At 56.1% G+C, this 21518-nt stretch overlaps 7 protein-coding genes across 7 annotated transcripts; 2 read left to right on the plus strand and 5 right to left on the minus strand.

Annotated features, from left to right (window-relative positions):
• Positions 1-101: 101 nt before the first annotated feature.
• On the minus strand, positions 102-3527 carry QBC33DRAFT_514569 (TAF1-like protein; the record flags this gene model as incomplete). Its single annotated transcript, XM_060426050.1, has 3 exons — positions 102-390; positions 453-509; positions 574-3527. The coding sequence occupies 3 exons, from the start codon at positions 3525-3527 to the stop codon at positions 102-104; spliced, it is 3300 nt and encodes a 1099-aa protein (XP_060283837.1).
• A 327-nt stretch (positions 3528-3854) lies between these two features.
• Positions 3855-6174, plus strand: QBC33DRAFT_536773 (D-serine dehydratase). Its single transcript, XM_060427737.1, has 3 exons — positions 3855-4283; positions 4488-4622; positions 4678-6174. The coding sequence occupies exons 1-3, from the start codon at positions 4104-4106 to the stop codon at positions 5788-5790; spliced, it is 1428 nt and encodes a 475-aa protein (XP_060283838.1). The 5' UTR covers positions 3855-4103; the 3' UTR covers positions 5791-6174.
• A 552-nt stretch (positions 6175-6726) lies between these two features.
• Positions 6727-9118, plus strand: QBC33DRAFT_450762 (putative polyadenylate-binding protein; the record flags this gene model as incomplete). Its single annotated transcript, XM_060424578.1, has 2 exons — positions 6727-8918; positions 8989-9118. The coding sequence occupies 2 exons, from the start codon at positions 6727-6729 to the stop codon at positions 9116-9118; spliced, it is 2322 nt and encodes a 773-aa protein (XP_060283839.1).
• Positions 9119-10450: 1332 nt separating this feature from the next.
• On the minus strand, positions 10451-12525 carry QBC33DRAFT_619147 (uncharacterized protein; the record flags this gene model as incomplete). Its single annotated transcript, XM_060432727.1, has 3 exons — positions 11836-12525; positions 11317-11764; positions 10451-11246 (listed from the first exon to the last, which is right to left on the minus strand). The coding sequence occupies exons 1-3, from the start codon at positions 12404-12406 to the stop codon at positions 10451-10453; spliced, it is 1815 nt and encodes a 604-aa protein (XP_060283840.1). The 5' UTR covers positions 12407-12525.
• A 1417-nt stretch (positions 12526-13942) lies between these two features.
• On the minus strand, positions 13943-16222 carry QBC33DRAFT_558470 (uncharacterized protein; the record flags this gene model as incomplete). Its single annotated transcript, XM_060429889.1, has 4 exons — positions 13943-14114; positions 14172-15039; positions 15093-15977; positions 16051-16222. 4 exons carry the CDS (start codon positions 16220-16222, stop codon positions 13943-13945), a joined length of 2097 nt encoding a protein of 698 aa, XP_060283841.1.
• Positions 16223-17650: 1428 nt separating this feature from the next.
• On the minus strand, positions 17651-18627 carry QBC33DRAFT_577898 (ribosomal protein S7 domain-containing protein; the record flags this gene model as incomplete). The annotated part of the gene is made up of 2 exons (XM_060431019.1): positions 17651-18100; positions 18184-18627. 2 exons carry the CDS (start codon positions 18625-18627, stop codon positions 17651-17653), a joined length of 894 nt encoding a protein of 297 aa, XP_060283842.1.
• A 1630-nt stretch (positions 18628-20257) lies between these two features.
• QBC33DRAFT_450700 (uncharacterized protein) lies at positions 20258-20682 on the minus strand (the record flags this gene model as incomplete). The annotated part of the gene is made up of 3 exons (XM_060424576.1): positions 20258-20433; positions 20516-20575; positions 20634-20682. The coding sequence occupies 3 exons, from the start codon at positions 20680-20682 to the stop codon at positions 20258-20260; spliced, it is 285 nt and encodes a 94-aa protein (XP_060283843.1).
• Between the last annotated feature and the right edge of the window lie 836 nt (positions 20683-21518).

Below are 21518 nucleotides of genomic sequence, written 5' to 3' on the forward strand. Positions count from 1 at the left end.
GTTGTCATCCTTGTGCTTGGGTAGAGTGTAGTTATAGATGGGGCCTGAGGCGGGGGGAGTTGTGGCGATCAGAGACGAAGCAACATAGGAATGCAAGGCTCCTATCTCGCCTCCTCTTCCCCGAAGTCCTCTAGTGCCCAAGCAGAAGGATCGTAGAAATCACATGTCATTGTGTCGCACTTTTTGTTGGTCTTGATGTGGCCCACCTGGCCGCAGTTTGCGCATTTGCGCGTCGTGCCCGTGCCCTTCTCCGTTGTAGGCTCGGGGGAGCCTTCTCCGTCGGCGCGGCCGGCGTCCACACCGCTGCGTTTCTGCAGCATCTTCTTCTGCTTCTCGCGCTTGTGCCGTCGTTCTTTGTTCTTCTCGAGACGTTCTTTCTCCTTCTCCGCCCTGGGGTTTGGTACGATTAGCCACCATCACGAGCCTGCAATCGAAAACGGGCCGACGCTTACATTTCCAGAAGGAGCCGGTCTTTCTCGGCATCGCCTGTCAATTTGGCGTTGTAGATGCTGGAGGAATGGTTAGCGAATGCGCGACCATATTGTCGCCATGGTGTCGGCATATTGAACTTACTCGATCTCATCGATGTCCATCTGCCTCCTCTTCTTGATATACTGTGCGATGACCACAGGGTCGTGGACGATCTCGGTCACGGTTTCGGTTCTGCCATCGGGCCGCTGCACCTCGCGAACGATGTGTAACTTCCGTCGGCTCATGGCGCTAGCGGCACTCCGACTGATCTGGCTCATGCCTTCGGGTTGAGAAGGAGCAGCAGCAAGATCCTTGGGGACGTTGAATCGCTCGTCCTCGTCCTCTTGAGGTTGGATGTCCTCGTCCTCGTGTTCCTTGCTGTCCTCGAGGCTTTCCCGCTGCCGGTTCCAGATATCCGTAATCGCCTCAGTATAGAGTTGGTCCTGGTTCTTAACGTTGTACATATGGCCACCATTCGCCTTGCGTTGACGCTCGATGGCATCGGCCGAGGTCGCTAGGGGTCCGTGTAGCTGTTCGAGGAAGCCGCCCTTCATGGATGTCCTCAGGAAGCTGATCCCAAGGCCCCTCCCAGTGGGGTCCCCTGCTCCGTGTACCGCAAGCATTGCCTTGCTATAGCTTGCATCGATAAACGCTCTCGTCGTTTTCCACGGCGCCATCTTGCTTGCGATGGAATCTGTCGGGGCATCGTCCACGTTCGGGTCGGGATCCTCGTCTCTTATTTGTTCTCCCGTTGCTTCGTAGCCACCGTTCTCGAGCTCGTGTGCACCGACCTGCATGGCGTCGAGCAGGCACACTTCTTCTGGCTTGACAAGAGATCGGATTTCGGGCTCTGGCATCATCTCCTCGCCTTCTGGGAGCGCCCAGTCCTTCGTATCCTTGCGGAAGCGCAGGAATTCCTTCAACTTCTGCCGATTTTGCGACTCGTTGGACTCGGCAACGTGCCGAGTGATGTCGTGGAGGGTGACGTGGTCGCTCTTACGCAGAAGGCGGTAGGACACCATCTTGAGACGGTTCTTGGCAATGTTTGTCACCCTCCTCGAGTGAGGCCCAGGCACTTCCATCGAAGGCATATTCTGTCCAACGACGTAGAGATGGTCAATATTCCGAATGTACCACGTCGAACCCCCTAGGCCGCTGGTACTGCGGCCAACTAGGAAGTCTGTGTTTCTGGGATTGTGTTTGAATATGGGAGCGCGATACATTTGATTATAGAACGCGGGCACCACTTCGCCTGGGTGGACTTGGCCGAAGATCGCAAAGGGGGAGCGATCTTCTGGTAGCAGGATGTAGGGCTCGCCAAGCTCCCGCTTCTCCGGCCGGCCTTCCGAACCCTTGCTTCGCCGGTAGTAGTTGATGATCTTGCTACCCATCCCAAAGTTAGACAGCACGGTCGGGATCTCCTCGCAGTATTCGAACAGCACCGCGGTCGAGTTATCGTTCATCGAAATATCTTTCGACTCTTTAAAGATTTGCTTGATCTTCTTTCCCTTTACTGCCCTTCGCCTCAGCACATTGGGCTTGCCGAATCGTATGGTTGAGAAGGCCACCTTGCGCGTCTGTAGTTGCGGGCGGTGATAACTGTGAGGGTCGCTAGCAGCCAGTCTGACCTTGTAGTAGGGCCATTGGAGCCTCTGGGCGGGCACGCTGTGATCCACGGGGATGTACGACGTCGAAGCTCGGATCTTGTTCGAGTGGTTTTCCTTCAACGCCTCGTATGCGAGATCGGACGAGTGGTTGAAACGTTCACTCACATCCGGAACCAGTCGACCGTTTGCCATTCGTATCATGTTGTTCTGTACCTTTCGCCGCTTCGAAGCTCGATCCGACTCCACGTCGTCGATTAGGAGATATGGGTCATTCCTATCGAGGATGACGCGTTTGCTAAGCTTGGCGGTTGCCTCGAGGAAGTTGTCAAAATTGGGCGCTGTGAACCGGGGAATCTCGGGTAGCCCGCTGGGTGGCTCGATCCTCCTCTTCTTTGCGTCGGGCTGGTCAAGGAACATCTCGTCCCACAGCGCTTCATCATCGGGCCCATCCTTAAGGGGCCGCTTGTCGCCGGAAGTCTGGGAAGCCTGGACAAGGGCAGAGTCACCCAGGTTGATCATAGTCTCCCAGTCGTCGCACAAAGTCGCGATATCTCTCAACGTAAAACCGCCGATGGCCTCAGAGTCCGATTCGCCATCAATGTCGAATATGTCCAGATCTGTTTGCTCCACGGGCTCTGGCTCTTCGCAACAGACAAGACCCCTGGCTTCGGCATCCTTAATCTTCTGCCAAACGGATGCGGTTGCGGTGCCAGGAATCCTAAAGAGTTTCTCTTGGTCGGCATCGAGTTCCAAACCAAGCTTGGTTGGAATGAGCGGCTTCGGTATCTTGAGGGGCTTTTTGGAGATCCATGTCGCTTGCTTAGGTCGCAGAAGCTCGTTCCAGTTCAGGATGACGCCCTTCTCGAACCCAGGCCACTGCAACTTCACAAGGAGTTCTTCCGATTCTGGTGGAGCCGGTATGTCCGGGTCCTGATTTGCGGCATCCCGGGACTCGGTATCGTGGTCGAAATTGAAATTGAGCTCTCGAAGTTCTTCGATAGTCTCGCTGCCGGGAGGGGACAGGCGCGCACCATCGGTATCGGCGTCGAGGGGCTGAGGGGATGATCGAAGGCCAGCCTGGGTATCGTCCAGGGGAGACGAGGGCTGAAGATCGCCAAAGAGGTCATCGGTGTCGTTGCTCGTACCCCCATCGTCGGTCAAACCGGGCAGCTCACCAGATGCTCCGCCAGCATTCTCTTCTTCGTCGGGGAGGTCATCGTCGCTCAGATCGATATCTTCAAAGTCGATGGCATCGTCTGCCTTTCCTCTCTGGTCGATAGAACCGCCCTTCATGAAGGTTTCAAGCTCGCTTCCTAAGCTGCTCCCCCCCGTAGGATTTGTGACATCAGGGTTGAGGAAGCTCTGAAGGGCCTGGTCATCATCCGCCTCCTGTTGCTTCCAGGCCTCCTCATCGAGCGCGCCGAACTCGAGGCCGGTTTCCTCACTCATCTTGGCTTCGTGCTTGCCTCTTGCTTCTTGCTTCTTGCGTTGTGCGATTACCCCACGCGCTCCTCCAAACTATTGCGCGCAGTCGTGGAAAATCAGGTCATCATACGTGCGCCATACGTGACATGCAAGCGCAGTTTGATTTTACCTGGGAGGTCGGGGTTGGCGGGAGGAAGATGCCGTGATGATTTGGTGAGGAGTTGTGACTTCAAGGTTTGGGAAGGCATGAGCCGAGCGGAATTACCTAACATTCGGAGCTACCACCCTAGCGCCAAACCGCCGTACATTAATTGATACGTGTACCTAGGTTCCATCTCAGCGCATTTTACACACAAGTGCAAGTACCAGCTGTCTCCGCAGTGTGGAACCAGGCTGCGAATGACTTCAAGGCTTGGGGCTGCCTGCCCGGTAACTATTGAACCTTGGATTTTTCCGATTATCTTAACCTAGGTAACTTAGGTATTATTTGACCGGTACCTATATTTCGCCATTTATCGATGTCGCAACCTCACACCTGAGGTTCAACCGTGGCCTATTGAATCTAATATAGCTCTTTTTGATGAATGCAACATCGAGGACATGGCCGAAGACACAACAACTGCAGCTCTGAAGAGCAGATATTTGGGCCGAACCTTGCAAGATGTCCCTGCCCCTGCCGCAGTCCTCGATCTTGCCAAGTTGGAGGTCAACTGTCAGCGGATGATTGACGCCACAAAGAGACTTGGGATGTTATGGCGGCCTCATATCAAAACTCATAAGGTGAACTCTGCTGCCTTCTGCTTCCAGTTTTCTCTGTGTCATCCCACCCCCACGGCCTAGAAGTGCCAATTCTAAATACTTTTGTGTTTTCGTATTGCCTCTTTTCCTGTCCCAGCTTCAAGCTGCAAGTTGGACGGCTTCCGTAGGAGAGGATAGATACATCCAAGCTCGAGAGTGGATGTGCCGAAGCTAACATATCGTTAGACTACTGAACTGACGAGACTTCAAGTTGGAGATGGAGACGACACTCCTGCCAACCTCGTTGTATCTACACTCGTCGAAGCTGAGAATATCGTGCCTTTACTCGAGGAGTATCAGTCCAAAGGCCGAAAAATCAATGTAAGTCATGGAATCCCGTATCTGAGGTCTGGAGCCTCACCTCCGTACCCCCTAGATCCTCCATTCTTTCCCCCTCCCATCGTTCGCCGTGCCCCGACTCGCCTATATCGCCTCCCGACTGGGTCCTGGCTCGGTCAGCGTCATGATCGACCACCCCGGCCAAGTCCCCCTGCTCGCCAACCTCTCCTCCGCCTCGGGCCATCCGCCGCTCGTCTTCCTCAAGGTCGACACCGGATACCGCCGCGCTGGCGTCGAGCCCGACTCCCCCGCTTGCGACGCCCTCATTGACGCCCTCCTGGCAAGCGAGGCTGCCGGCGACTGCGTCTTCCACGGCCTGTACTCGCACGCCTCCCACTCGTACGGCATGCGTGACGATTGGCGTGCGATGGAGCTCCTGGCGGCGGAGTTTCTAGGCGTGCAGATGGCCGCCGGGAAGGTGCGCTCCAGGAGCCCCGGACACTCTCTCGTCCTGTCGGTGGGGGCGACGCCGACTGCAACGACCGTCCAGCATCCCGGGCTGGGGGACGGTGTGAGTGCCGACGCAGGTGGTGGGACGGATGTGGGCGGAGAGACCACTGCTCCGACGGGGCTGCTGACGAAGCTGTTTGGGGAGTTGAAGACCGATGGCCTCGAGCTGGAGGTCCATGCGGGGGTGTATCCTACCTTGGATTTGCAGCAGCTTGCGACTCATGCGCGGGACAGGAGCCTTATGACGCATGAAGACATCGCCTTCGATGTGCTCGTCGAGGTGGCCTCTCTCTATCCCGGGCGCGGCGCCGACGGCACGACCGAGGCTCTGGTCACTGCCGGGTGCCTGGCGTTGGGAAGGGAGCCGGTCCAGGACAAGGGAGCTCTTCCCGGGAAGGATTACAGTGGCTGGGGAATGGTGTCTCCCTGGAACTCTCGAAACGTAGCTCCAGGGGCGGATTTCCCGAGGGTTCACAGAGGGTGGCAGGTTGGACGGATCAGCCAGGAGCACGGCATACTAGTGTGGAACGGCGAGAAACAGGAAGAAGTTCCACTGGAGGTGGGGCAGCGACTTCGCATCTGGCCGAATCATTCCTGCATCGCTGGAGCAGGATTCGACTACTACCTGATTGTGGACAGCAGAAACAAAGGCAAGGAGGATGAAGTCATCGATGTCTGGCCAAGATGGAGGGGCTGGTGATGGCTCGGGTATGCAGCGCCTTTTCGCCTGTCGGCTAGGAAAAGCTCTGGTGTGTAGCTTGAGGGTCGCGTCTTGGAAACTGTAAACTAGCCGATCTCCAGACTTGAACGGCAATACGTCGGCGCATAGGTACCTTTGCCGTGTCTGTTGTCGTGCGTGACTAGGTACCTAATAAGCTTGCTAGGTCGGTCACCGCAAACCTACCTACCTAAACTCTATTCACATGGGAAACGACCGGGAACTGCATAAAGAGATGTGCCCCACCAAAATGCCCTGACGGATAATTACATAATATGTGCTTCCTCATTGGATAAACGAGGGAAGAGGAGGCACCAACTGGGGCAAAAAAAAATTATATCGACCAAACTCGTCGGGGGCTCCTTTCCTTTTTTCAACCAACCTCACAAAACTCTTTATCCCCCTCCCCGAAAAAGAAATCCTTTCCCAAAAACATTAGAAGGGAGTCAGATAAGTGCGATTCCAACGTACTTTGGTTCTGTTCTCATCTACTTCTTTCTGGTACTTCTAAACTCCCCAAAAAAAATTGAAAATCCTACAAAACAATAATCCCGATCCTCCCCCGAAATCCTTCAACGAAACCCTCATCCCTATCCCTCATCCGCCCATCACAAAGACACGGTACCTATCGTCTTCGAAACGCCACCACTTGCGCCCTAATCCAAATCCTTCCATCGCCACAACGGATCTTCTTTGAACCTCGCTGGTCTCTTTGTCTATCGTTCGCCCTTTGGACCGCGATAGCACCTCTTGCCCCAGTCCTTTGATACATCCATCTGGGATTTCCTGAGTAGGTTCTCTCATCAATTGACGGCCCCCCCGTTACCTTGGCCCTGCAAACGCTATTCCTTACCCACCCAAGCTCGACAACCAAAGTGCGCAAAAAGTCTAACTGTCACAGAAATCACCTCGAACATCATGGCCTCTGTAACCCCGGCCGCTGTTGACCAGCTCGCCGCCGACCTCGGCAACACGAACCTTAATGGAGGCGAAAAGAACGCTCCTGCCGTCAACACCAATGACGCCTCTGGAGATGCCCAGGGTGATGAGGCCCAGACGGCTGGCCCAACCCCCAGCTCAGCTGCTCCTCACCCCCAAGCGTCCGCTTCCCTCTATGTTGGAGAGCTAGATCCATCTGTCACCGAGGCCATGCTCTTCGAGCTCTTCTCCCAAATCGGCTCCGTTGCGTCTATCCGTGTCTGCCGTGATGCCGTGACTCGTCGCTCTCTTGGATACGCCTATGTCAACTACAACGCCACTGCCGACGGCGAGAAGGCCCTCGAGGAACTGAACTACACCGTCATCAAGGGCAGACCCTGCCGCATCATGTGGTCTCAGCGCGACCCGGCTCTTCGCAAGACTGGCCAGGGCAATATCTTCATCAAGAACCTCGATGTTGCAATCGACAACAAGGCTCTGCACGATACCTTCGTCGCGTTCGGTAACATCCTCAGCTGCAAGGTTGCCCAGGACGAGAACGGCAACTCCAAGGGCTACGGATTCGTCCATTACGAGACCGATGAGGCTGCCCAGCAGGCCATCAAGCACGTTAACGGTATGCTTCTGAATGAGAAGAAGGTCTACGTTGGTCACCACATCCCCAAGAAGGACCGACAGAGCAAGTTTGAGGAAATGAAGGCGAATTTCACCAACGTCTACGTCAAGAATATCAGCCCTGACGTCAACGAAGACCAGTTCCGCGAGCTGTTTGAGAAGTTTGGCGATGTCACTTCGTCCTCTCTTGCCCGTGATAACGAGACGGGGAAGAGCCGTGGCTTCGGGTTTGTCAACTACACCACCCACGAGGCCGCTGCCCAGGCAGTCGACGACCTCAACGGCAAGGACTTCCATGGCCAGGACCTCTATGTTGGGCGTGCCCAGAAGAAACATGAGCGTGAGGAGGAGCTCCGGAAGTCTTACGAGGCCGCTCGCCAGGAGAAGGCGAACAAGTACCAGGGCGTCAACCTCTACATCAAGAATCTCGAGGATGAGGTCGACGATGATAAGCTGCGACAGATGTTCTCCGAGTTCGGCCCCATCACATCGGCTAAGGTTATGCGAGAAACCAACGCCGAGGGTGAGGAGGACCAAGAAGGAAAGGACAAGGAGAACAAGGAGGCCGAGGAAGAACCCGAGGAGGAAGACGCCGAGAAGAAGGCTGAGAAGAAGTCGTCGGACAAGAGGCTTGGCAAGAGCAAGGGCTTCGGATTCGTTTGCTTCAGCAATCCTGATGATGCTACCAAGGCCGTCGCCGAGATGAACCAGCGCATGATCAATACCAAGCCGCTCTACGTTGCTCTTGCTCAGCGCAAGGACGTGCGGAAGAGCCAGCTTGAGCAGAGCATTCAGGCTCGCAACCAACTTCGGATGCAGCAAGCTGCCGCTGCGGCCGGTATGCCCCAGCAATACATGCAGCCCTCGGTCTTCTACGCTCCCGGACAGCAACCCGGATTCATGCCTCCTGGCGGCGGACGTGGCATGCCATTCCCCCAGGGAGGCATGGGCATGCCCGGAGTCCAGGGCGGACGACCGGGTCAATTCCCTGGCGGCTACACTCCCCAGCAGGGCGGACGTGGTGGCCTTCCGGGCCAGCAGATTCCTCCCGCCATGTACCCTCTTGGCCAGTTCCCGCCTGCGGGCTACCCTCAGCCGAACACGCCCCAGTTCCTCGCAGCCATTCAGCAGGTACAGCAGCAACAGGCTGCTCTCGGTGGTGGTCGGGGTGGCCCCGGTGGCCGGGGTATGCAGGGACCATCGGGTGCCTTGCCTCAGGGCATTCAGGGCGCCGGCGGGCCAGGTATGCCTGGGTATCCCCCCAACGGTCGGCCCCAAGGCGGCAACATGGGTGGACGTGGAGGAGGCCCTAACCGGGGCGGTCAGCAACCCTTCATCAGCGGTGGTCGTGGTATGCCTCCCCAAGTGGGCGGGTCCGGTGATCTGAATGCCGCCAGCCTTCTGCAAACTCAGCTTGCGACCACTGGCAACCCGCAGCAGCAGAAGCAGATCCTCGGCGAGAACCTCTTCCCGAAAATCCAGAACATTCAGCCCGAGTTGGCCGGCAAGATCACGGGCATGTTGCTCGAGATGGACAACGCAGAGCTCGTCAACCTGTAAGAGACCCCCCTTCCCCTTCTCCCTAACCAATTCCTCGCTTGATTCATTTATTCTAACACATGGCAGTCTCGAGGATGAGACCTCTCTCCGGGCCAAGGTCGACGAAGCGATGGCTGTCTATGATGAGTATCTCAAGGCTCAGGGTGGACCCGAGGGCGAGAAGGCGGCGGAGGACAAGCCTGAGGAGAAGGCTTAGACTTCCGCTGGCTACTCATTTGAGGAGGCCTGAGGCCTTCCTGTGATATCATCGATTTCCTTATCCTTTCATCGGCTACATCGATCGCACATGCGGTCGGCTTCAGGGTCGGCCTTGCACAACGTTCGGGAAAAGTTTTTGGTGCTTTGCAATTGGCGGAGACATATTCTATCTCATCCTCGCCAAAACCCCCACCCGTTAGCGCTTTCGCTTTTCTTTTTCGGGTGGTTTTCATGATATTCTCATGTACTGATAGACTTGCTCTTTGGTCCCAAGGTGACCATTTCCAGGACTGGGGGTTTACACCCACGGCGTTTATGGTTGCGGTCATGATCCTGCTTGCCAACATTGGGTTAGGCTTGCTCGTCGAATACCCCGGTCCTCCCCATCAGAATGGGACTACACCACGGTGCCTACCTGCTAGAAGGACTAGGTAGTCGTTTATCCTATCAGTAGGGGCATTAGTTAATAGACAAAAGTTCTGAGAAATCTCCACAGTAACTGTGCATGGTAATTGTCTTGGTTGGGAATGATGAGTCCCATGATGCCCTGATATGAAAGCAGAAGAATAAAAAAGGGAGAGAGAATAATAGGGGTGAAAATGTTGCGTCTATGTGTCCTATCAATGCCACTACATGTGCCCGATGTATCGCCGCCATCAACATGTCGGATCCCGACATACTACTATAACATCGTAGGTGCTTTTCCATGATTCGGTCTCTTGCCCTGCCCTATGGCTCCTTGTCATGTGCCTACCTACAGCAAAGCAACCAGTCCAAGCCGCCCCGTATCCTGTGACCCGAACCCCGATATCCTTGCGCCGTCGTCCCTAACGAACCCTGCCTAACACCTCCGTGGGCTGTATCGAGGATCGCAGCAGCCGCAAGGAAGGCTTTCCCGAGTCTGTGCCTACCCTGCAGGCTCACACGAAAAGCCGGACGCAACCAACGTACAGCCCGATGCAAAGACTTATAAAGAAAAAAGAGGTCGGCTGATGCCCGCCCAATGGGCTAGCTAAAACAGATACATACATGATCGGCAAGACTTCCAGTGCGATTCTCTTAATACAATTCGCCCGATTACAAACCCAAAAGTCTAACGGAAGAAGACAAAAGACCTAAAACGCCGACGGAGCTGTCCTCCTACCCAAAATGAGGACAGAAAAGTGGGGTGGCGTAGGGTTGACCATGTCGGACTAATTTCTCCCGTTGCATCGCCTGGCAGCTTCGGCGACGGGATGTTTGGTTGGGGGCAAGAAAAGGGGAGGAGAGGAGGTGTGCGTTGGTTATCACCTCTCCTAACAGCGGTGGTGACGCGCTCGTGCCCCTAAAATCAGTGCCCGTGCCAGTACCCAGAACCCCCGGCATCATCGATAGATCTCCTCGCGTCGCCGGCACCACCGCCGCTCCCGCCCCTGGCACTGCCGTACAGCATCTCCATCAGCCTGCCCTTCTGGCGGGTGCGGACGGCCTCGAGGTAGATGCCGGCATCCTCGAGGCCGCGGATCTGCTCCTCGACGGTGAGGGTGCTGCTGTTGACGGAGCGGACGAGCGGGCTGACGAGCTTGCGGCGGAGGTTCTCGAGGTTCGCCTTGAGCGCCAGCAGGCGGTGGTTGTGCTCGACCAGGATCCCCTTGTTGCGCACCGTCTTCTCGCGCACGTTCTGCAGCAGCTGCCGGTTGCGCTCGTACTTCTTGACCTCGCTCGCCTTGGGGCCCAGGATGCGCGTCCACAGCGACGAGAGCAGGTCGGCGTGCTTGTCGTCCTGAGCGCTCGACTCGCGCACCACGGCGCGCGCCAGGTTGAGGAACTGCCGGTCGATGGCCTCGAAGAGCCCGAAGATGGCCAGGCTGTGCTGCAGCTCCGACTCGATGGCCTCCTCCAGGACCGCGAGGAACTCGTTGAACGTCCGCTGCAGCGTCTGCCGGGACCGCTGCGGGTTAGACATGCCGAACAGCGACGTGGCGACGGCGCCCACGCGGGTCGGCTCCCCGGTCGCGGCGTCTTCTAGGATGCCGGCCGCGGAGAGCATGTTGTGGATGTTGTCGAAGGCGGACGACAGCCGCGGGGGTGGGACTTGCTGGAGCTGTGAAAGTTCGCGGCGGGCCCAATCCATAACGATGAGGATTCTTTGCAGAGACGCGTTAGCTTGGGGGACAAGACAAAGAAATAGAACCGATGGGCTTTCTGGCGCCTTACCCGTCAATGTCCCCGTCAACGTTGGCGAAGAACTTGGTTAACTCTATGGCAAGAGTCTTAAGGCTATCGCTCAGCTCGTCCAGCTCCTTGACGATAATCGGGGCCGAGGTCATGTTGCTCGTCCGGACGCTCTCGCCGAGATCCCACACTGCGACCCCCGTGGCCTGCAAGTCGCCGACCTGCTGGACGCCGTTCTCGGAGTAGTGGATAAGGGGTTCGAATGACCTCGCGATGCTGGCAACCTTGACTAGATCGGGCACGGGTCGCAAGGACGCGGGCCCGAACAATGAGCACATTACTGAGTACGCCAGGATTCCCACCAGGGTTGAGAGGGCCATGGACGTCCAGGACCTCGTCAATTTGCCCAATGTGCCGCGTACAAAGTCAATCGCAGTCTCGATGGGCTCCGTGCGTTGTTGGACCTCTGCCCTTACTGCGAAGCGGATATCTATTGGGGGCATTAGAAACAACTGAAGTCACGAAAAAGAGTCCGATAGCAAAGAAAGAAACTCCACTTACAGTTTTCTGACACCTCCTTCGGACCCGTCAGAGTCGCCTTCATGTCCTCCTCCTCACTCTTGATCCTCGCCGCGCCTCCCCGCAGCCCGACGTGCTCGGGTTCGGGACTCCTCTCCTTCTCCGGAGACACCGAACCCGTGGGCAATCTGGTCCTAATAGCCTGCTCCAGGATCTCGTCGACTTCTCCGTCGCTATCGCAGCTCGGCGACGACTCGCGCGAGAGGTGGCCGCCGAGGTCGAAACCCCCGAAACCGCAGCCATTGCCGCCCACGCCGCGGCCGCCCCCGCCGTTGACGTTCCTGCCCTTTCGCCAGAAGCCGCTGCTGCGATCACCGTTTCCGAGGCGCCGCCAGGCCGGCGGACTGTAGCCACCGGCCGAGGCGTCCTCCTCCTCCTCTAGCTCCCCCTCCCCCGCCCCCTCCGAGTCGTTCGGATCGCTCGCTGTCTCGTCGCTGCGGAAGCCAGAGTGGGCCGACGGGTAGCCGAAGGCCGGCGGCGGGCTGCCAGGCGAGGGCTCGAAGTCTTGCAGAGAGGCGTCGAGGTGGTCGAGCGGGTCGATGATTCCTGCCATTGTGCTCGTCGCGGGCGGCGCCGGCACCGTCGTGCTTGCGGCTGGACTTGTGCCTCCTGCGGTCCGAGTGAGGTGTGTCTGTCAGGAGGGCGCGTGGTGGTCTGTCGGTGATTGCTCTGCGGCGGTGGCCCTGAGATTTGTCGTCCTGCCCTTCGTCCGGATCGATGAATATAGGGTTGGTGGTGGTTGTGGCCTGGTTGCGGCTCCGCTTGAAGAAGAGGTGGTTCAACCGGATGGGCGGAAGAGGTGGCAGGTATAGGTAAAGGAAGACCAAGCCAAGTGTAAGCGACGCAACCCAAGTGCTGGGGGCAATGGTTATGCTGAGTAGCGCTACGTTGTTGTTGACAGTCAGAAGTGAAGGCATGGAGGAGCAGACCACACAGATTGCGACGGGCAATCGTGCTGGGGACAGTCACTGGTTCGATGCCTGTCGGTTCAGCAGTTTGCCCAGGCAGCTGGTGGTGGTTTGAGGGTCGTTCTCTTGCCTGATGTTTCGATCCTCAGGCTTCTCGACGGTGGTGTGTGGAATGGGAAGCAAAGATCTCGGTCCTGGAACCATAGCACCGGAACTCTGGAGAAGTGAATGGTGGGAATACCACGACATCCCTCAGTGAGTCGTGGAAGTCGTCCAAATCGAGAGGTTGGGAAGCCCCAGTGCGGCCTGACTACAGGCCCAGAGCAGCACTAACAGCCAATCACCCTTCATCCCTGGGCAGGGAGGGGTTTGATTTTTGATATTTGATTGGCTAATGCTCACCTATACCCCACCAATGACTGTTCATCCATGGATCCCCTTCAACCCCTCCTGACCGCAACATCTCATCCATTTCTGGTGAAAACCTGGGCTCGGTACCTCAAGAGCAGAGGTTGTATTCTAGTTATTTCGGCTCACAGTTATCTATTCGAGATATCTACTTTTACAAATGGCAAGCTGGTAGCTGTGGAGCCCCTCCAACTTCGAATACCTAAGAAAACAGTGGACCCGCTACCTTGGCAGCAGCTTTTAGTGCCGGCGGGAGCTTATCACCCCGCAGAGAGCCTTTATCACAATCCTTGCTCCCCGTGTCATTCCCCAACTCACACATCAGCGAGGTAGCTTGGGTAGGTAACTTGATATCTCTTCGAATTGGATAAATTTCTTGGACTATCATAATTCTCATCAATGTCGTGGATGCTCGCTTCGAAATATGAATGCAATCTGCGTTAGCGCTTGGAAAGTTTGCGAAGAAACCATCTCCGAGATCGACCGCATCCGCCATGCCACCCATCCCGGATATCTGTATTCCGCTCAAACCCCGGACTAGCAACCGCGCCCGCACTCCGACCCCCGTAGGTCTCTTGTATAGGAGACAATGATCCAAGCTATTTCTGTCAACCCTATCCCATCGGTTGGGATACATCGTTGTGGCTTACCCTGTTCTGCCACGGCACCACGCAGCGGGCAATCCTGGAAAGGGAGATTTGGTCGTTACTGTCGTTATTTTCGTAACCCTCCGTTAGATAGCGAACCCAGTCTATCATCGTTAGGTAGCGCCCCTAGTCTATCTTCGCGTTCGCCAGGCTCCTCGCGGCCGGGTTGCTGATGTTGTTAACCTGCTGGTTGATCGGCTGCTTGTAAACCGTGTGTTTTCGCAGTCGCTTCCTCGCCACCATAACAGGAACCGAACTCTTGGTCACCAGGTAGTTAGAGAAGGAGCCCAGAATTACTCTGTGATACTCGGGTTAGTAGACCTTCAGTGAGGCTTGTGAAACGCCAATTACTAACCCTTTCAAGGCACTCCGTCCCCGGCTGCCCAGGATAACCAGCGTAGGATTAACCACATCAATCACTTCTGTTATGAGATGTTTGGGATTCTTGCAGTGGAGGACTTCGACGATGACTCGAACCTGGAGGCTAGTCTTGCGGAGTAGCTTCGTCACCCGGTCGGTAATGTCTTGGACGGCTCGGTGGCGTTCCTCTTCGGCCTTGTTTCGCTCCTTTACAGAAGGTGCAGGAGACGAACCATCCGCGAGATTGTTGGACAGGGGAGAAGTCCGCGGATGTAGCGACATCATAGAGCCGGTGAAGTTTATGAGCGGCTTGCTACTAGCAGCCGCGTCAATAGCTGCGGCCTGATCCTTCATGGCTTTGGGATCGTCCGGGATCATGGCGCTGTCGCTGAGGTAAATCCCCATCTCTTCGTCAACGCAGTATATGGCGATCAGTGTATCCCCATCACGTAAAATCGTCCCAACGGCCCACTCGAGCGCATGGGTAGACTCTTCGCTGAGATCGGTGGCAACCAGGTACTTCCGGAGGCGCCTGTGCTCTTCCTCGGCGTCGTGTACGATGTTCGAATACTCCCCACGGGCAATGATTCGAATAGATCGGTGCGAATCCGGGCTGCTCATAATGGGGGTCATTGAGAAGGACAGCTTCTGGGCTCGCTTGATGTCCGTTATGTCAGCTTCGGTATCCGAGTGTATGGGTGTGTGGCCTCCAGATCCAGGATGGAAGTCAAAACTCGTTGCAGGGTGGACGCCCGTCTTGCTCTGCTTCATCCGCTCGTGGGAACCACTCCTGACCGTAATCTCGGGTTCATCCAGCAGAGAACGATAGTGGTACGCGGGCTGCTGACTGGCTACCTGTCTTCCTGTGGCGAGTGTTAGCGACATGTGAACCTTCACTGACAAGCCGCACACGTACGCTCTTCCTCTGCTGCGGCCATCAAGCTCCGCATCTTTCTCGACGGGTCAGCAGGCTGGGAACTGGCGCTAGCTGGTCCGCCATCTATGCCAGTTGAGCCACTGTCGAAGTTGCGAGCCGCCTTCCGGCCACGTTCTCCTTCATCATCTGACGAAGACCCGTTATGCTCGTCGGTACTGTCGTCCGGCAACAATTCGCCATCGGGGCTCAAGTAGTCCTTCTCCAGTCTACCCAAGCTTGTCGCGTCGTCTGATTTTTTACGGCGGGTCAACTCCGAGAGGCTGCCTCCGAATCGGGCGAGATTCGCATCCGACAAGTGCCGGTAGGCATTCTGATACTCCACTATCTGGTTGCTTCCTGGTTTCTGTCCCGACGGGCTAAGATGCCGACCAGATAGGAGGTTGTTGTGCGGTGAGCTTGAGCGAACATCTAATCGATTTTGTGGCGACTTCGATTTGTTCTTTAGTCTCGACGCGGGACCTCCGACCGAGTAATGGCGACCCCTATCCCCAGATAAGAGGTCGTTGGCCCGCATCACCTCTGCCATCGACCCCGACGGTCGCTTACCTCCCTGCGCAACTCGCTTCGGGAGGGGTTGGCCAACATGGTGCGTGATAATCCCCGAGAACTGATACTCGGAAGTCGGGTCGAGGCGAGCACTGGATGACCGAGGCCCAAAGTCGGCAGTCTTAGCAGCTGCATCTGAGAGACTGCGAGGGTGGATGGACTGGTTTATTCGGTGTGCGCGGAAGTTTGAGTCTGTAGGAGAGCTCGGGTTGCTCAAGACCTGTTTAACAGCGGGCGAACGTGGGCCGTCCACATCCAGCATGCTTCGTATGGGAGTGGGCACTGGACTGTCAACATCCAGCATACTTCGCACCGGCGCTGTTGGAGAGCAGCGTCCGTTAGCCGTAGTTCCTGTGAGGATAGGACGAATAACAGGGGGCAAGATTCTCACCAACATCTAGCATGCTGCGCACTGGGGAGCGAGGCCCCGTATATGGAGAGGGTGATCTTGCTTCCAACGAGCTGGGAGGTCTAGACCTCGAGGCGCTTGGCCCCTCGAGAAGGGCAAGCACCTCCCTCCGCTCCTCGTCGAGCATCGCCTCCATTGACATAGGATGGGCCATCTTCAAGGGCTGGTCCGGTAGCTCAGGTACTCGTTCGGCCTTTGAGATCGTAGGTGTGTAAGGATGGATGTGTGGTCAGTCACCAAGAATTCCCAAGCGGCGGGGTGGTGAGGGCCCGGCCTGTTGTTGTCAGATGCGACGGTGAGTCAGAATACTCAGCGGGACCAAGTGTTATGGAACTGGAATGTGCTGAATTGCAGTTAAGGAAGGAGCATTGTGTGTCATGAAACCCCCAGCGTCCTGCGTCGGCTTCTAATGGCTGTGGAGGGGGGTGCTGGTGGTGGTCCAGGTGAGGCAAGGACTTCTGCCAAGGCACCACTAAGCAAGCTTGGGAGTTGGCGCACCTGCGGTGCTTGGGAGTTGGGGGATCGGCCGCCTGAGATAGCGGGGGGGGAGTTAAGGGTGCGGATTCGCAATCCTCAGCACGCATAACGAAAATAAGAGAGCCACATATCCGTTTCGGAAGATAGATTGTGAATCATGATTCTATCTAGATTTCGTTTCCACAGCAGATGCAAGTAGGTATGCACGAGGATAGAAACTTCCCGCATGTGCGGGAGTTGGATAGAACTGTCAAGTACCTCGCTAATGAGCCCCACTACGGTTCACTCAGCGAGGTATCAGCCGCCTCATTGACAAACCACGTTCGCGACGTTTATCCTTTCATAGTCTATATTAATTGGTAGTAGAGAGGCAAGTTTCGAAATTGCTCAAGCCTTCAAGGGATAGTTTTCTCAGCAAACGTCAGTCCTGTAGAAGTCAGGTATGCTGCCCTCAATTTAGGGGAGACAAACGGCAACCTGCCTGAAGGGACAAGTTGTCGAATCAGTTCAACCCAAAGTGGGGCTTACTGATAGCTTTCAATCCCCAACTTATATGATGGGGCTGGCTCTTAAACTCTAATCTTAGTCAACCAGTCCTGCTGCGGCGTCAGGGTCCATCTAGCACGCCAGACGTGGCCAGAAGCATACCAGAGATGTGCAAGGAAACACGCCCCACCAGAACACGCAATTGTACACGTGCAGGTAGGCTGTGAACTACCTTAGGTAGGTACCTAACCGATATTTCGAAGCAATCGAGATCGATGGAACTTGCCGACAAGGTTCCACCCTAGAGGCTATGTTCAGACGATGAGTGTGTAGCAAGTTCACTGAGAAATGTACGCCAGGTATTGATGTCGTCAGCACAGGAGGCTTCGTCAATTATCCAAACCGGCGTGATCTAGACCATGTCCATCGATCTCCGAGATTACCAACAGCGAAGAGACACCACCGTTCAAGGCCAGACTTTTTAGGGCACGCAACCAAGAAGAGCCACATACTCTTAAGGTAGGTAGGTACATATAATATACAGAGTAGGTTGATACATCGGGCCATCCCCCACTATTCCCCAGACCTTCGTAGGTAACCATCTCCTCCTACCACCCCGTTATCTCCCGGGCTTCCTAAGCCTGGGGTTGCTCATGTTGGCCCGGGCACTCGTGCCCTGCCTATGGAGCAGCTGGCGCTTGTCCCAGACGCTCGACCGGCCCTCCACGACCGCGATGATCTCCTCGGCGACCTTGTGCGCGAACATGTCCCTGCCGCTGCCCTTGGACTTCTTCTTGTCCACCACGTCCAGGATCCACTGGAACGCCGTCCTCCTCCGCTGCCGCGCCGCGAGCGGGACCGGCACGTCGAGACTGGCTCCGCCGCCGGCCAGGCCCTTGTGCGCCCGTATGCGGACTAGGGGCGCCACCGAGTCGATCGCGAGCGTGAGGTAGAGGACGGGGTCAAGCGGGAGCTGTGCCGGGGGCGGCGCGCCGGGGAGCAGCGGGCGTGCCGGGTTCAGTTTTGGGGCCGGCGAGGTCCGGAGCAGGTTCAGAATCACAGCCATATGCTAAGTGGGGAGGTCTTGTTAGCACCAGATAGATGATAGATGCTAGGGAACAACCGTTGTCGACATGTAGGGGAGGAACTCACCCGCTGAGCCTTGCTAAGCTTGCCATCCTGCATGAGCAGTCTCGTAATCTGGGAAACTACCGGGTCGTATCGGTGCTTCATGTGCATTTGCGACGGCAGTGGCAGGTCTGGCAGGCCGTATTTGTGTCCCTCGACAGAAGGGTCGAAGGGATTCAAGCCATACGCGACCATCTCCAGCTGGCCCAGCGCTACCTCGTTGTGTGACTGGCCCGCTGCCGCGCCGCTGGCTCCTTCCACTGAAGAATCAGGAGTTTGGCTCGACTTGGTCATAGAAATAGGCAGGGAGTCGGCATTTTGCTCGGGTAACCTGGGAGGGATCGTGGTGGTGTTATCTGCAAACCCGCGTGCCAGAGTGGCGGTCCGTGGGACCAGACATTGCAGCGAAGGCCGTGGCCGGATGCTAAGAGCTCTGAAGGCGCCCTTTATGCCCAACGGAGGAGGCATTGTCGTGTGCGTGTGGCACCAGATGTCGATAGCATCCACAGGGCGAGGTTTGCGGTCTTGAAGGCGTCGAGACCAGAAGCATCAAAAAATTGGCATTGCCGGACTTCCGCCGAACACGCACGGTCATTTAGGTACTTTCAAGTCTCGTGACTTTCCAAATTGCTTACTCATCACCAGAGCCTTGTCCTCCTCCGATGGGTTGCTTCTCATGATGACGAAAAGTGACGATGTATCTCGGGACCTCCGATTCGAATGTGATGCTCCCAACTGCCTATCTTAGCACTGCCATAATTGCTTTTGATGATGGTTGACCGATCCTTTTTCTTTCCTTTTCCTATCCCTTTCTTTCCCAACCCCTCCCTCCTGCCCGCAACTTCTGAGGGCCGAGGCCATCGATTTTCTCAGCGGCTGAGGGCCCCGGTCCAGTCGGTGTGATAATGACGGCTCTTCTGCGTCACTGCGTCATTTCCATGAAGGATTTACGCCCCGGGCCCCCATTTCCCAATCCCCGTCCCCGCGAACATGCCCACCGCTGTGCCGGCATCCCCGTTCCCCAAGCCGCGCCTGCATGGCTAGTCTGTTTTCCGTCGTCCTGTGCGCACTGCACTGCGTCAAGCCACTCCAGCATAGGACACCATTAGAGTAAATGGCGTATCGAAGCGGGGTGGTTGTACCAGTCAAGGAGAGGTGGGGAGCAGTCGCGCTGCTGCACATTGGAACCAGTCACGGAGTGGCATTTTTTGGCCTGATGGTCTTGAAGAAGGAAAGCTTGGTTTTCTTTTCAGCTTCCCGCTTTTACCTGTTCCGCATCATTCGTGACATGAGAAAAACGAGCTATGAGAGGAGGTTATCATCCCGCAGAAAAAGAAAACATTAGCACCCTTTCAGTTCCCCTTATCGGAGCCCGGATCGACAGCCACTGTCCAGGAGACGGAAAAGACTGCCACCCCAATCCAGCACCGGTGTCTGTTATTTCCCCAAAATTATTTCCTTTTTCCTTTCAAAACGACCGAGCAAGAGGTTCTTGCCTAGGGCTCATCTCCTCGAGTGGGGGAATAGACTGCAGTTCAATAGTCCCGGCAGCAAGCGTTCCAACAAGAGCAGCAAGTTTCAACAAACTGCCTAGCGGCCTGTCGATCCGCCAGCTTTCTCTTTGGTTGATGGTTCCCTATTGGCTGAGCATGAGGCATCGAAGGGCAGTCGGCTTTGAACGTTCTCTGCAGTGTCGTTAGTCAAGATGCAACGCTCCGGTATCCATGGATGGCAATACCTTTGTCCAGCTCCATATCAAGCTACCTGTCCCAATGTCCAACCGTGCAATGACATCTTTTCCTCGGCTAGAGAGGTCGTGGCGGGGCAGAGAGGAGCTGAGAGCGGGGGGTGGGGGGTGATCCCAAGGAAAACTGAGCGAAATGGAATTGAAGCAAAATGGACGAAGACTTGCGCCGGCTCCATCGTGCCCCATGTTGCAATCCCTATGCCGCGTGGCGGTGGCCGGTTTTCCTTTTCCCAACTCCGGAAAGGTGGTCATAGTATCGTACAGCAAAAAAGGAGAAGGAAGCGAGGCCAGATTCAGAGGACAAAGCAAATCGAGCAAAGGAATCAAGGACAAGGAGCTGGGGCCCAGCCATTACCATCCGCTGCGGTTGGTGGAGGGCGAGCTTGGTTGGGAACCGTTCAGCCAGTTGAAGGCAACTTCGGCGGCGTCCTCCCTGGCGTTGTTGAGGTTCTTGCCGTCGTACCAGAACCTTGCTTGAAGAACGCTTCCATGGACCGTCACCCTGCTCGACCAAGCAGTTCGACCACCTGGACGGGTCGGATATTCAGTAAGAACTCGTCATGTTGCGGCGTGCGGGATGGATATGGTCTTGGGGCGGGTGGGGCTCACCTCGTCTATCCGACACTATGTGGAAAACAGGTGCTGCGAGCTGGCAGTCTCGGCAGGCCTCTGTCTGGTTGTCAGTCTGCACTGGTGACGGGCGAGTCACTGTGTTGGGCTATCTTACGGTCGAGCTTATCCTGCCAGGAGGTGACCTCACGTGTAGCTGAAGGCATGCTGGTTGAAACGGGGACGGGGACGGAGACGGGGACGGGGACGGAGACGGGGACGGAGACGGGGACGTTGACTGAGACTGCAGGTGCCAACGGGACGGGCTTGGAGGTGGGGTGCCAAGAATGGAAGCAAAGATGGTATAAGACAAGTAGTGGGTGGATATGGTTGAAGGAGTGGGAGGGCAAATGGCCGGAGATGTCAGTCTGTTTTTATACTCGGAGCTGTAGATGCTCTCGAAGACAGCTAAGGCCGTGTAGCGTCGACTTGGCCGGGGAGGCTATGTGGCAGAAATAGATTAGACAACAATGGAGCTTGTGCCTTACTTGCTGTTCTCTCAGGTCTCGCGTGACTGCGCAAAGGTGCAGGACGGCAACGATGATTTATTGGCAAGGAACGGGAGAATGCATCTTGGGCGGCGAAAGGGTGGGCGAGGGAGGGTGAGAGAGAGAGCGAAGTCGAGGGCGAGAGGGAGAGGGAGAGGACAGTATTTCAACCAAGATGGAGTTACAAGCACGGCTGCAGCGAGGTTTGCTTTAGCTACCTCCCATCCTACCTAACTACTACGGCTGCACATAGTAGCTTGTGTGTGCTTATGATGCGTTGGCGGCCAGGAAACCGCGGTCCCCTTTTTTCCTCTCGTTTTATTTTCTTTTTTTGGGCTGGCTTTACTTTTTCTACGGATCCGTAGTCCAGCCTGGTGCTCGCTCTCTGCCTGTCTCTATCGCATTTCTGAACTGTCCTTGGGATCCCTGTCCTGGCACTTCCCATCTATGTACACACTACATGCGGCCCGAAAGATGTCACGGCCTCGTTGAGGGCATCCGTAGAGAGGTAGCGC

The sequence above is a fragment of the Phialemonium atrogriseum genome (genome assembly GCF_030411735.1).
Source record: "Phialemonium atrogriseum strain 8032-3 unplaced genomic scaffold QBC33scaffold_11, whole genome shotgun sequence".
Lineage (NCBI taxonomy): Eukaryota > Fungi > Ascomycota > Sordariomycetes > Cephalothecales > Cephalothecaceae > Phialemonium > Phialemonium atrogriseum.

Excerpts from the sequence above, each read along its gene's own strand:
- QBC33DRAFT_536773 (XM_060427737.1), top strand. The coding sequence starts at position 4,104 with ATGGCCGAAGACACAACAACTGCAGCTCTGAAGAGCAGATATTTGGGC. Across the intron at positions 4,284-4,487 it reads CTCATATCAAAACTCATAAG|ACTACTGAACTGACGAGACT; the intron begins GTGAACTCTGCT and ends ACATATCGTTAG. Across the intron at positions 4,623-4,677 it reads CCAAAGGCCGAAAAATCAAT|ATCCTCCATTCTTTCCCCCT; the intron begins GTAAGTCATGGA and ends CGTACCCCCTAG.